The 12823-nt window shown below is 53.1% G+C and overlaps 1 protein-coding gene across 1 annotated transcript; it reads right to left on the minus strand.

Annotated features, from left to right (window-relative positions):
* Window positions 1–42: 42 nt before the first annotated feature.
* On the minus strand, window positions 43–9872 carry zyx (zyxin). The gene is given in 11 exon segments (XM_057045959.1): window positions 43–1746; window positions 1832–1952; window positions 2675–2853; window positions 2976–3145; window positions 3530–3671; window positions 3752–4098; window positions 4101–4296; window positions 4857–4952; window positions 5033–5280; window positions 5371–5607; window positions 9632–9872. Coding segments are annotated over 10 exon segments (1836 nt in total). The 5' UTR covers window positions 5594–5607; window positions 9632–9872; the 3' UTR covers window positions 43–1632.
* Between the last annotated feature and the right edge of the window lie 2951 nt (window positions 9873–12823).

Here is a 12823-nt window from a genome sequence, read left to right on the forward strand (position 1 = left end):
CCCATTACATTCACAGATGAATACAAAACAGATGAGACTTGCTTGGCATCTAGCACTTTATTTATATTTCCATCCAGCCGAAGGCGCTGGGGCGGGGCTAAATATTTGGAAACACATATCAAAACAAGAATCAACCAACTTACATGGCAATATAAGGTATCTCCATGGAATACATCACATCGTAACTAAACAGATAAATGCTGATGTGAAGGCATCATCATACGTGTAACGTGTGTGATGGACCGGCGCTGGCGGGCCGTCGCCACCATGGTCATGTCTGGTGTTAAAGTGCACCAGGCTCCAAACACAAACCATAGCTCTTCCGGATGTGGAATTACGCCAGACGCGATTCCAAAAGAAGGAAAAAAACTGGAATTTAAAAAGAGCAGGAGCATAATCAAAGCATTCGAGAGAGAAACAGCACATTAAGATGAGAATAATACAGAATAGCACAGAGGAAGAGGCCGAAGTACAAACGATAAATGGAAAACATAGTGGTACTGACTGTCAAACAATAATATATATAGAAAAAACAAGAATATCACTGTTTTAGGAACCTTAATATTGCAGTTATGACATTTTAAAAATCCAACATTTGTTGCCTAAAGCTCAAAGTCATTGGTTCTTCTGTGAGAACAGGTTATACTGCTACACATAACCTCCACACTTTAAATGAGGGGCTATAAATAGTACTGGTAAGGCAAAACATTCCAGGAAAATAGAGAATATGCATATCAAAGCTTTATGGATTCTTGGTGAAGTGTAAAAAACTAAACTGATCATGTGATGGGACACCAAAAAAAAGGGTTTTTGTTCACGCTGGAACTGTGCAACGAACTCTCCGTAGGTCCCGTTTGGTCCGGCTGACATTTCTCATTGATTTGTCCCCCCCCCCCACAGATCCCAGTCCGCCTCCCACGTCTGCGATCTTTTTAAGTTTGTGTTTAAAAAGCAAGCATTCAAAAAATATGCAGCTGGACTCTGAAGCATTCGCGTGACAAAACTGCGGCGACGTTGCTCCTGCGCGTTCAGAACACGTTATTCCAGGTTACACTGAGGGTCGGCACGGACCGGCTGACGTGAAGCACATTTCACTGGGGAAAACACCAATAATCATGCAGTCAGGCACGACAAAGACCAGCAAAGAAACGCCCTCGTAACAACCAATCAGAGGCTGCGCGACGGTGCGGACACGGCGATCTCAAAGTCTTTGGATGGAAACGTCTGAATAAATTGTGCTACATCACAGAGGGTAAAAGGCAACTTTAGATTTAAGAGACTCCTTTTATTTACTTATTTTTTTAAACCAAATTATTCTTGTGCAATTCAAGCTGGATTTTTTTTTTTTTTTTTTGCGTAAACAGAGTTGGCTCACAATGCCTTAATACACAAAAGACTAGGAAAGATTGGAAATAAAGAACGCGGGGGGGCGTTTGTCAGCGCAGTACATTACCTCTGCACTGAGGATATTCAGCTGCATGCAAACATACCTTTACACAAAGCACATTCACGCTCACACCTGCGCACGTATACTGAAGAAAGCCCTGTTCAAAAGGCAAAACCGGCAGATGAATAAATCCTGTGCTTGTGGATTTGATTCATAGATACACTGAGTGGCGCCGCTCCAGCCAATCACTGGGCAGCTTGCTTGGCTCGCTTGGTGTGGCACTTCATACACAGGATCCTGCCCTCCAGTGGGTAGCATCCATTTTCATCCGCCTCTATGGACAGAGGGCGAGCACAGTCCTGCACAATCCACACGCAAGCACGTTGATGCCCATTTCATGGCCAACTTGGACCAGTGTATTTTACCATTTTAGTTTTCTCTCACCTCACAACGGTAACACTTTAGGTGGAAGTTCTTGTCGAGGGCCACGACTCGGACCGTCTCCTCGCTGCCCGGCGCTGGAATGATGGGTTCGTTACAGCTCACACACAGAGGGGAGAAACGCCTGGAACAAACGGACGTTATTCCGTTAAATTCACACACACAAGTGTGTTTTAACTTTAGGAGGATTCACACCAATGTCGCACGGCTGTTTTTATAAGCTATAATCAAGGTTTCCACATATTCCTGGGCTAAATGTTCCCTTTTTACCTAAATTAAACAATTAAACTACTGTGGCCAAAATGCAAATTCAGAATTGGAGTTGATTTGAAAGTGTAAATTAGAATTTTCTGCTGTTAGAGAGGAGCCATGAACATGGGGAGTGTGACAGAACAGAGGAAATATCCCTTTAGGAGTCTTTTTTTTTCTCTGATGATTGCAGACAGATTTCTGAAAAAAAGGGTTAGGGTTAGGGTTATTTTTTATTTTTTATTTCAAAGAGCAAAAGTAGAGCCGAGGGCCTGAACGTTCCTGCTTATTTCCAGTCCAGATCCACTGTGGCGCTGCGAACAAAGATAATTAGCGCCGCTGCTCAGTTAACTGCCCTGACAACTACTGACAATGATAATAACCCAGTAATTTCCTTCCCTGATCAAAATAGAGTTAAATTAAGTGAAAAATGGAACAGGATCATGAAAACAGAGCAGCTGAAAAAGAATTGTACCACTTACCTTATTCCCTGTTTGCTGCCAAGTCACTTTGACATTCCTGTTAACTAACTGGTGGGCGTGTTAACTAACTGGTGGGCGTGTTAACTAACTGGTGGGCGTGTTCCTGGGGGGTTACCTGTGATAGTCCTGGACGCAGTAGGGGTTGTTGTTGTCGTCAGTGATGAACGGCGCCCCCTCCAGTACGCAAGAGCAGGTGCTACAGCGGAAGCAATGAGCATGGAAACACTGGCCCACTGCCTTCAGCACACGGTCTGTGATCTTCTCCCCACATCTGGAACAAACTGCCAGGGAACTCTGAAACGGAGGAGGGGGAACGGCGTGACCAAGTGAATCCAAATCCAACGTAATGCAGAAATAAGCCGAAATATTGGATTCAAGCCTGCCAACGCAGAAGCTACCGGCACGGGTCTCCTCACCATGTAGCAGTCCTCACACTCGGGGGAGCCGTCCCTGTCATAGAACTGCATGCCCTGCAGGGGGCGGTGGCAGCTCAGGCAGCAGAAACAGTTGGAGTGGAAGAGTTTGTTCATGGCTCGAACAGCCGGCTGCGTGCGCGACAGAGCCTCCTCACATTTCCCACAAACCTCTAAAAGAGGACAGGAGAGAGAAGAGATAAGACGCGGTGAGCGTCAGACACGGGAGAATATTCAAGTGTAGCCGTCCTGCAGCACAACATCTGCACGGCAAAAACAAGGGAGTCAAAAACATCACATGAAACCAACTACATCCGGTCTAATAATCTCACATCCAACAGTGGGACAGAAATTCACTCAGGCATCACGACTGTGAAGCTGTGAGGGTATTTCTACCGAACCCAAAAGGGAGGAAGCAGAAGAAGAGATCGATCAGATTGTTGCCATGACAACGATGACAACGATGAGTCAACAGTGCTGCAGATGCCACAGATATCTATTTATGTCCCAACAAATGAGGATCCTGCTCAGCGCGAGCGGGTTTCGGTCACGTGTACCTGTAGGAGTGGAGGTGATGACGGGCGCGTGCGTGTCCATGTCTTTAATGAAGTCCTTGGTCATCCTCTCCAACTCTTCCACCTCCCTCATATTGAGAGGAACACCTCCACCTGGAACAGGAACCGGGCCGGGGGGCGACGGCTGTGCACAAAAAGAGGGCGGGCCTTTAAAAACGCTTTAATTCTGTGGGAACAGTGTGAATGTGAAGAGCTGCTACGTACTGCAGAGGCTGGGGGAGTTTTCAGGGGTGGATTATAAGAGTGGGGAGACGTCACCGCCTTGGGTTGAGAAACTGGCACAGCGGCGGGGGGGGTTTGGTTCGCACTCGTCTGGCCGGCGAATGCAGAACCCTTGATGTGATTGGAGGGTGGTGCGGACACCGTGTTGCTCGGAGCGGGTGGGGCGGGAGGAGCCGCGGGAGGTGGCGGGAACGAGCTGGCGGCAGGGGGAGGAGAGGGTTTTGGTGCCACGCTGCTGGGAGGAGTGGTCTGGTTCAGTTTTTGTGCCAGAGCAACTGAAGATGTCGCTGGTCTCCCTCCAAAGGCAGATTTGGGCGCCACGGCGGGGGCTTCGCGAACGGCTGGGCGGCGGAGTTGCTGTGGTTGGCTTGTCGGTTCGTTCTGGCTTTGAGCTCTTCCGCCCAGGGGGCCGGAGGAGGTCGGTCCCCCATCTCCGGCGGTGGAAGGAAGGAGAGGGCTGGTTTAGGAGCAGTCGGGGGGGGGGCGGCAGGCCTGGGGGCTGGTGCTGCAGAGACCTGGCTCGGTAACTTTGGACAACAGGCGACAAAAACATTAATAACAGAAGAATTTCTTAAGCCCACAAACAAAGCTACCAAAATAAACGTGAATGGTTCTTCCAAGGGCGGCGTGAACGACTAACTCATTAAACCATCAGGCCTAATGAAACTTGATCGGACCGAACACGGTCCTAAACCAACTGAAGCGCCGTTATTAAAATAAACTGTGAGAGCTGCCGTTCGAATTGATTGCAAGCGCTTCATTTTTTGGGGCTTTATTTTGAGCTTTTGAGCCAAGATGATTCTGCGCTTCTCCATTTATGGCCCTCTGACTGGATCTCTGGCAGCACAGATGGGCCTCGGCACAGTCTCACGTCCTCCACTCTGCACACGTCCTCGCTAACACGAAGAGAAACTAACGAGATAAACCGGCCATGGCGCCGTGTTCCCTGACCCTTTTATTTTCCGCCTCTTCGTGTGACTCAATCTTTTTTCCCCTGCAGTGATGCTGCCTTGGACGCCCCCCTCTCTCATTTCCCCTCCCCGTTTTTCTTTGCTTCGTTTATTTCTGCCATCTTAAAAATTGGTACCTTGGGGTTGAAGGGTCCTCTGGTCTCCATCTCGGACAGAAGGTCGGTCAGCGAGTCCAGCTGCTTATCAAAGCTGGTCTGCTTCTCGAACAGCCTCTGCTAGAGGGGAGAAGATGGACATGAAGAAAGATGTCAAGCTCGACCCTTTTTCAGCGTGACCCGGCGGAGCATCTCACCTGTGAGCTCCCGGGGGCAGAGGGTGGGGGAGGGGGTGGCGGCGGGGGAGGGGGAGGGGGTGGGGAGAAGGAGGTGGGCAAACAGGCACTCTCCTCAGGGGGAGCTGGCAGGGGCAGGTCATCGGCCACTGGAGGGGGCGCCGGGAATGAAGGCGGGGGGGCATCGGAGGCACCAGGTGTGGTTTGGCACTCAGGGGGGGGGATCGGCAACTCATCGTCCAGTGGGGGAGGAGGAGGGGGTGGGAAGTCTGGCATAAATGGGAGAGGGTGATTGGTTAGAAGCTGTGAACACCTTAACCAGTAGTCTGACCTATAAACCCGATAAATCAGGAACCCACCGTCGCAGAGCGAGGGGGGGGGCGGCGGCAGGTCGCCCACCCGGCCGATCACGCCCGTGCCCACCGGCGTTGGCGATGGGGCGGATGGAGGGGTCAGGCTCTTGGGCCGCGGCGGCGCCACGGAGGCAAACTTCTTGGGCTGGTTGTAGAAGGACGGGGTGGTGACTTTAAAGTTGAGGGAGGACGTCACCATGAACGGTTTGCTGTTGCTGGAATCCTCCATCGTGTGGACTTCACCTGCAGACACGTGTGAGAACAGCAGGATGTAGTAGGCGGTGCGAGCTGACGCCGGCCCTCTGAACACGCTGTGGAGCACGAGCACGTGCACTCTAACTCCAACTGGGGTGGAAACATGCCGAAACATCCCTTTCAGATCACATTACCTGCCTGTCTTAGTCAGATAAGGAAATGGGTCAATCTAGCGCGTTTACACAGACTTCAGCTGTCCGGTTACGGTCAGACTGAGGCAATAACTCATTTATCGGTATCACACACACCATTAATTGAAGAGCTTGCATTCCTCCGCTGGGCTAGCATGCTAAAGCTATGCTGGAGAACCTGAGGATCCCACCTTATAAAGCGCTTGTTGTTGAGGGTATTTATGCACTAATGGACATAAAGCTCATGAGTGAAGCACAGTGAGTGAAAACTTCCTCACGACGTATCAGTTCCAGATGCTGAGACGATTTACAATAAGCAACACGTGGCTGTTTACAGGAAATTCAACAGACTCTCTGACTTCAGCATTTTCATGTGAGGTGCGTCGAAATGGCTCAAATATTTACCTCCCACATGCTGGCGCTTAAACAAATGTTGATCTTACTTGGGTCCGGCGAGATTTGTCAGAAAATGTGAACACGCTACCCCGACGGCGCCCAGGCCTCAAAATGACCTTTAGAAAAAGCGTTTGTTCCTCCATCACCACCAAATGCAAAATTACCACCTGTAACTCACAAAAACTGCAACTGAAGCAAATCTAACGACATGCAAGGCGCACTGATGCTAACATCAATACAGACGCTAACTTCAACACCATAAAAGGAGTCTCAGACGTCAGCTTCATGTGAAATAAACGCCAGAAAATGTCCGCATATGTTGGTAATAATGTTGTAAATGGTCACCAACTATGTACGAACGCTGTCACACTGAGGACAACTGTGTCTTTGCTCGGGCTACGTCTTCAGTTAGCTTCAGTTAGCACAGCAGTTTCGGTGGGCTTGTTCGTCCCATTTCATGGGGCCAGGATGGAAAGCAAACCTTAACACATGTCGATTCTAAAGAACGTGTCCTACATATTTTAGTGTTTAATCATACTGCGTAAGAGCAGCGGGCTGGAAAACTGGAAGATGCAGGAAGGCCCCAGCTCCGCTCTGCTCCACCACCCCGTCGCTTCTGCACAGATCTGCTGTGCGAACGGCGGCATCAAGCAGAGAAGAGCGGTGTTTCCTGCAGGAACGGTTTAAAAGAAAGATCCAGGAAGGGCCGCGATGAGGCGGGTGATTCAAATCCTCTGGCGCCTCGTTACTGCAGCATTAAAAACCACTCTGACGCCGATCCAAGTTCACACTTCATGCAACTGACAGCCGGGTCAAGCCAGCAAGCGTGCACGTGAACGGAGCGGAGTTGCACGTCATGTTTGTGAGCGCGCTCGACCAAGGTGAGCAGACAATGACTCAGCCTTTCTGCTCCAGTCACATCGACCGTCCTGTTACTCAGAGACAACGTGCGGCTCAATTATTCACCCACGATAATAAACTCCGCTCCGCTTCCTTTCCTCGCTTGCAGCCGTCCTGGGGGGTTTAATAAAACCAGATCGACTCCAGACTGGGCTTCAGAAATCCATTATGAAACCCGATCCGCGAGGCGAGAGACCCTCGACCGAGGAGCATATTTGGCACTGGAACTCAATGACATCACCTTTTTGGTTCCTTTCCACTGCTCTTTGTTTGTGCCCCATTTGTCCTTTTTTACCCCCTAGATGAGGATTGCGTGCCGGTTTTGGACTCTGCTCCTGATGAACGGCCCCGGGTTCCCTGGCAGGCCACTTTTTATCTTTTGTTCTTACCCCCCCCCCCCCCCCCCCCCCCCCCCCCCAAAACTCATCAGTCATTTCTCCCTTGCAACTTGAGCCGTGTGACATCATTTCAGGACTTTTTTAAAACTTCACAGCTGGTTGTGGTGGACGGAGGAGGGTGGCCCCAAGATTAAAGACCAGCAAACCTTCCAGGGATCCACTGGTGGAGCATATAATCACACTATAGATATTTTAAGGACATTTAAGCCGCCCTGGTGTTGCTTAAGCGACTAAAACTGGAATGTCTGACACATTTTTGTTCTTCTTGTCCTCGGCCTTGTTTCACGGAGGACTCATGGGGGGGGGGGGGGGTTACAGGAGCCGCTAAAAGGGGCGCACAATTGACAGGATCACTACTCAAATCAGCAGCCAACACCTCAGTTTCAGAGACACAGGATATCTCACAAGGCCATTTATGGAAGTTTTTTACTTGACTCACTTCCTAATTTTCCACACAGACTTCTTAAGTGTGAATACTCCCCCCCCGATGACCGTTGAACGTTACAGTTGTGTCAAGCGCCTGAACGCGCGTTCAGCGACGCCTTTTTCCACACGCAGTCAGCTGAGCGGCGGCGAGAAACGTGCCCGAATTCCTCAGTGACTCCGTCCCTGGGTGGCAGGCCGGCGACCCGTCTGCTGCTCCCACTCTATTGTTCTGATGCTAATGGGGCGCCTGCGTCCAGGGAGAGCGTGTCTGGGCCGGGGGTCAGCAATGCGGGGGCAGACGGTCCTTTTGAGCCCAATCTTACAGGTCACTGGCGCCAGTCACGCTCAACAGTGAGACGACGGGCCGAGCAGGAAACGGCTCAGAAAAAGGGTGAGATTCCCCATCGCCATAACAACGGGGGCTGACACGGCCAGGCAAGGTCCGCCGAGGGGTTCGACAGCAAACCGAGTCAAAAGATGAAGTTTGGTGGCTGAAATTAAACCAGCACCGTCGTAACGGGGGGAACAGAATCACGGGACCAGTGGGGCGTGCGTGTCAATAATCCCAGTCTTTGGGAAAGCAGAAAGCCCACATTAACCTCGGAGCAGCCTGGACCAGGACATCAGGAACCACTGCTACAGGCACTTTTCTGAGCCCCTGAGGGTTGAAACAACCCCCCCGCTGGTGTAAAAGCAGATCCAAAGACTTCACCAGCTGTGGTTTGCACAGGACCTCCACCTTCTCGTTAGGTGTTGATGCTAAATTGACCATAAATGTACTCTCCCAGCATTCTATTATTAGTGCAGAGCTGTGGCAGATTTGCCCTATTTTACCCCAGCCCTAACTAGGTGATCCCAGTTAGGTCATTCAGGCAGGAGGACATTCCAGAAACAGCGTTAGCAGATGTTTTCTTTGTCTAAATGTCATAGGTGGGTCCACACTGTGCATTCACTACTACCTTAAAGACGATTAGAATTGTAGATTGGAGGTCAGACAGGCGGAACCACTGAAAACGAACACCGACAGAGCTGGCCCAGCTCACCAGAACCGCCAGGAACGCGCAGAATTAAGGATTCGGGCTGAAGCTAGATGCTATCAGCTAGCTAGGTAGCTGACGTTTCACTGTACTTTACATACGGACCGAACACCTTCGATAGTGATCAGAGTCCGGAACCAGGACGGCGGTGTTTCAACACGCGTTGTGAAAACGCACACGTGCACACGCGCACACGCACGCGGCTGAAGTGCTGCGGAGCGCCGAGCTGTAACGCTGACCGACATCGGTAAACTTGCTCGTCAACGACACTGTGAGCTTTCACACGTCCACACCCTGAACCATCAACCCCCCCGGGCGTGGGCCGGTTTCGGGAGCTCGACCCCGACCCTGCCTCTTCTACCCTACCTCATGGGGCGACTCTTGTAGCAGTTCTGCCCTGTGCTGTTGATTAACGCCGCTGCCCTGTGGCCGTAAACGCAACACGATCGTTTGGACTTCCTGTCGGTTCTTCCGCATAGCTGCTTATCGGTCCATCAGCTGTGGTACCGACCGACGGCGGAGGCACATTCCCCGCAGGGGGGAGAGGAGCAGAACCCCCAAATCATGTCGTTTAGACACAGCAGCTGCTGCGGGGTCGCGTAAAACGCTGCCATGTGATGAAGCTACACAGCTTCCCCGTTTAGTCAATCTTGCACGATCAAGCCGCCTCACTTTAGGGAAAATAGTCCGTCCAAAGTCCCGTCCAGTGACCTCGGTGACTTACCCTGCTCAGGTTTCCTGACGCGGATCTCTCTTTTTTGCTTTCCCCTCTCCCTTTTCTTCTGCTCCGAGGAAGGGTGAGCAAGAGTTGACTGTAATGCCAACTTCTCTTTCTCTCTTCCCCTTCCAGCGCTTAGACCCTCCCCCTGCGCGCTCCATCCTGGAAAAGGAATGACACCATTCCAAACAAGTTAGTGCGCGTTTGATTTGGGCTCAGCAGATGTGTATTACAATGTAAACAGCCCCCCCCATCTTGTCCTCCCTCCTCCCTCCCTCTCCCTCTCCTCTCTCTCTCTCTCTACCTCTCCCTCTCTCTCTCTCGCTCTACCTCCCTCCCTCTCCCCTCTTGTCCTCCCTCTCTCTTCCTCCTCCTCTCTCTCCCTCCTCCCTCTCTCTCTCGCTCTACCTCCCTCCCTCTCCCTCTCCCCTCTTGTCCTCCCTCTCTCTCTACCTCTCCCTCCCCTCCCTCTCTCTCCCTCTCGCTCTACCTCCCTCCCTCTCCCTCTCTCCTCCTCCCTCTCTCTCCTCCCTCTCTCTCCCTCCTCCCTCTCTCCTCCTCCCTCTCCCTCTCTCTCTCGCTCTACCTCCCTCCCTCTCCCCTCTTGTCCTCCTCTGCCTCCCTCCCTTCCCCCTCTTGTCCCCCCTCTTGTTCTCCCTCTCTCCCCCTCCCTCTCTCTCCTCGTTCTACCTCCCTCCCTCTCCCCTCTTGTCCTCCCTCCCTCTCCCCTCTTGTCCCCCCTCTCTCTACCTCTCTCCCTCCCTCCCTTCCCCCTCTTGTCCTCCCTCCCTCTCCCCTCTTGTCCTCCTCTCCCTCCCTCCCTTCCCCCTCTTGCCCCCCCTTGTCCTCCCTCTCTCTCTCCCTCTCTCTTCCTCCTCTCTCTACCTCTCCCCCCCCTTTCCCTCTGGATTCCTGCAGCATTCTTCACTGAATGACATCAACCCTGTTGCCTCTCCTTGTAAGGTCAGGCTGAGGAGAGAGGAGGCGAGAGGGAGGGAGGGAGGGAGGGAGGGAGAGATAATGGGGCAATAGAGGCTTGATTAGATTCAGGTTCTGAGAGCAGCTCGGGTTTGGAAGCACGAGGAAGCGTGTAGCTGCAGACGGCCTGTGGCCGTGCTGCCCAACCGGACCGCTCTTAAAGAAATGTGACTGATTCAACAACGTTCCTCCGCGTCCAGCTGTGATCCAGCTGTGATGATCCCGCTGTGATCCAGCTGTGATCCCGCTGTGATCCCGCTGTGATCCAGCTGTGATCCTTCTGCCAGCTGCAGGTGGTCGCATCATTGACAGCGAGGCCAGAAACAGCACATTTGCTCCTGGCTCCATCTCGGGGGGCCGTCGTTCACCCCAGAATACGCACGCTCTACGATATACGTGCGCACGTTTCAGGCTCGGCGTGCACGAGACGCACTAATTCACCACCTTTGGGGTTTCGCGCCTGGCAGGTAACTCACATCGTCCTCCAGATGTTATCAGAACCCGCTGATCACCATGTTTGAGGCCTGCTGCAGGTCCTGACGCGGGCCTGGCCCCGTTGGGGGGGTGTTCCTGCCTGCAAGCGCCCCCCCGCTGTGCCTGCTACGGCCTCGCCGCCCCCCCGGTGGAGGCGGAGCTCCGCCACGACTGCAGGTCAGCGCGGAGGGCTCAGGATGTGACAGCACAGCTGCTTCTCATTCAGGTTGTGTAACCATGTGGACGTTCTGGAAGTTCTGCAACAACTGTTGCGTAACCCGCCCGCCGGATGATTCATGCCTGGGAATTACAGGGAGTGGTCTTCGGGGGTCTCACAGAGCCTATTGTCCGAGCAGGAATGTTTCCAGTCGCTCCCCTCTTCCACACTGGGACGCAAATGAATCGAATTCCATTGGGAGATTTCCACGGCGGCTCCGCCGGTGCAGGGAAATCACTCGGGAGCTGCGGTGACGCGTGAGGGCAAAGGTCGGAATTCCAGGCAAGCATTCCTTTGACACCTGAAGGGAGGGGCCACGCTCCTCTTCTACACGTTCAGCCAAACATTGCTGGGCGCCGTGGCGATGGAAGCGTGGAAGTTGGGACAGGCAGCGAGAAGGCCGGCTCTGGGGTCCAGACAGTCCACAGGGAAGACAGACGGCCTGGAATGTTGCCAGATATCAGAATGGCAGCCCCCAGCGAGCACCAGACGTTGCCCTCTCTCCCTCCCCCCCTCTCTCCCTCCCCCCCTCTCTCCTCCCTCCCTCTCTCCCTCTCTCCTCTCCCTCCCCTCCCTTCCCCCTCTTGCCCCCCCTTGTCCTCCCTCTCTCTCTCCCTCTCTCTCCTCCTCTCTCTACCTCTCCCCCCCCTTTCCCTCTGGATTCCTGCAGCATTCTTCACTGAATGACATCAACCCTGTTGCCTCTCCTTGTAAGGTCAGGCTGAGGAGAGAGGAGGCGAGAGGGAGGGAGGGAGGGAGGGAGGGAGGGAGGGAGGGAGAGATATGGGGCAATAGAGGCTTGATTAGATTCAGGTTCTGAGAGCAGCTCGGGTTTGGAAGCACGAGGAAGCGTGTAGCTGCAGACGGCCTGTGGCCGTGCTGCCCAACCGGACCGCTCTTAAAGAAATGTGACTGATTCAACAACGTTCCTCCGCGTCCAGCTGTGATCCAGCTGTGATGATCCCGCTGTGATCCAGCTGTGATCCCGCTGTGATCCCGCTGTGATCCAGCTGTGATCCTTCTGCCAGCTGCAGGTGGTCGCATCATTGACAGCGAGGCCAGAAACAGCACATTTGCTCCTGGCTCCATCTCGGGGGGCCGTCGTTCACCCCAGAATACGCACGCTCTACGATATACGTGCGCACGTTTCAGGCTTGGCGTGCACGAGACCACTAATTCACCACCTTTGGGGTTTCGCGCCTGGCAGGTAACCTCACATCGTCCTCCAGATGTTATCAGAACCCACTGATCACCATGTTTGAGGCCTGCTGCAGGTCCTGACGCGGGCCTGGCCCCGTTGGGGGGGTGTTCCTGCCTGCAAGCGCCCCCGCTGTGCTCCGCCGCTGGTGTTTCCTCCCCCCCCCCCGTTGGAGGCGGAGCTCCGCCACGACTGCAGGTCAGCGCGGAGGGCTCAGGATGTGACAGCACAGCTGCTTCTCATTCAGGTTGTGTAACCATGTGGACGTTCTGGAAGTTCTGCAACAACTGTTGCGTAACCCGCCCGCCGGATGATTCATGCCTGGGAATTA

This window comes from Takifugu flavidus, chromosome 10, assembly GCF_003711565.1.
Source record: "Takifugu flavidus isolate HTHZ2018 chromosome 10, ASM371156v2, whole genome shotgun sequence".
In the NCBI taxonomy this organism is placed as follows: Eukaryota; Metazoa; Chordata; class Actinopteri; order Tetraodontiformes; family Tetraodontidae; genus Takifugu; species Takifugu flavidus.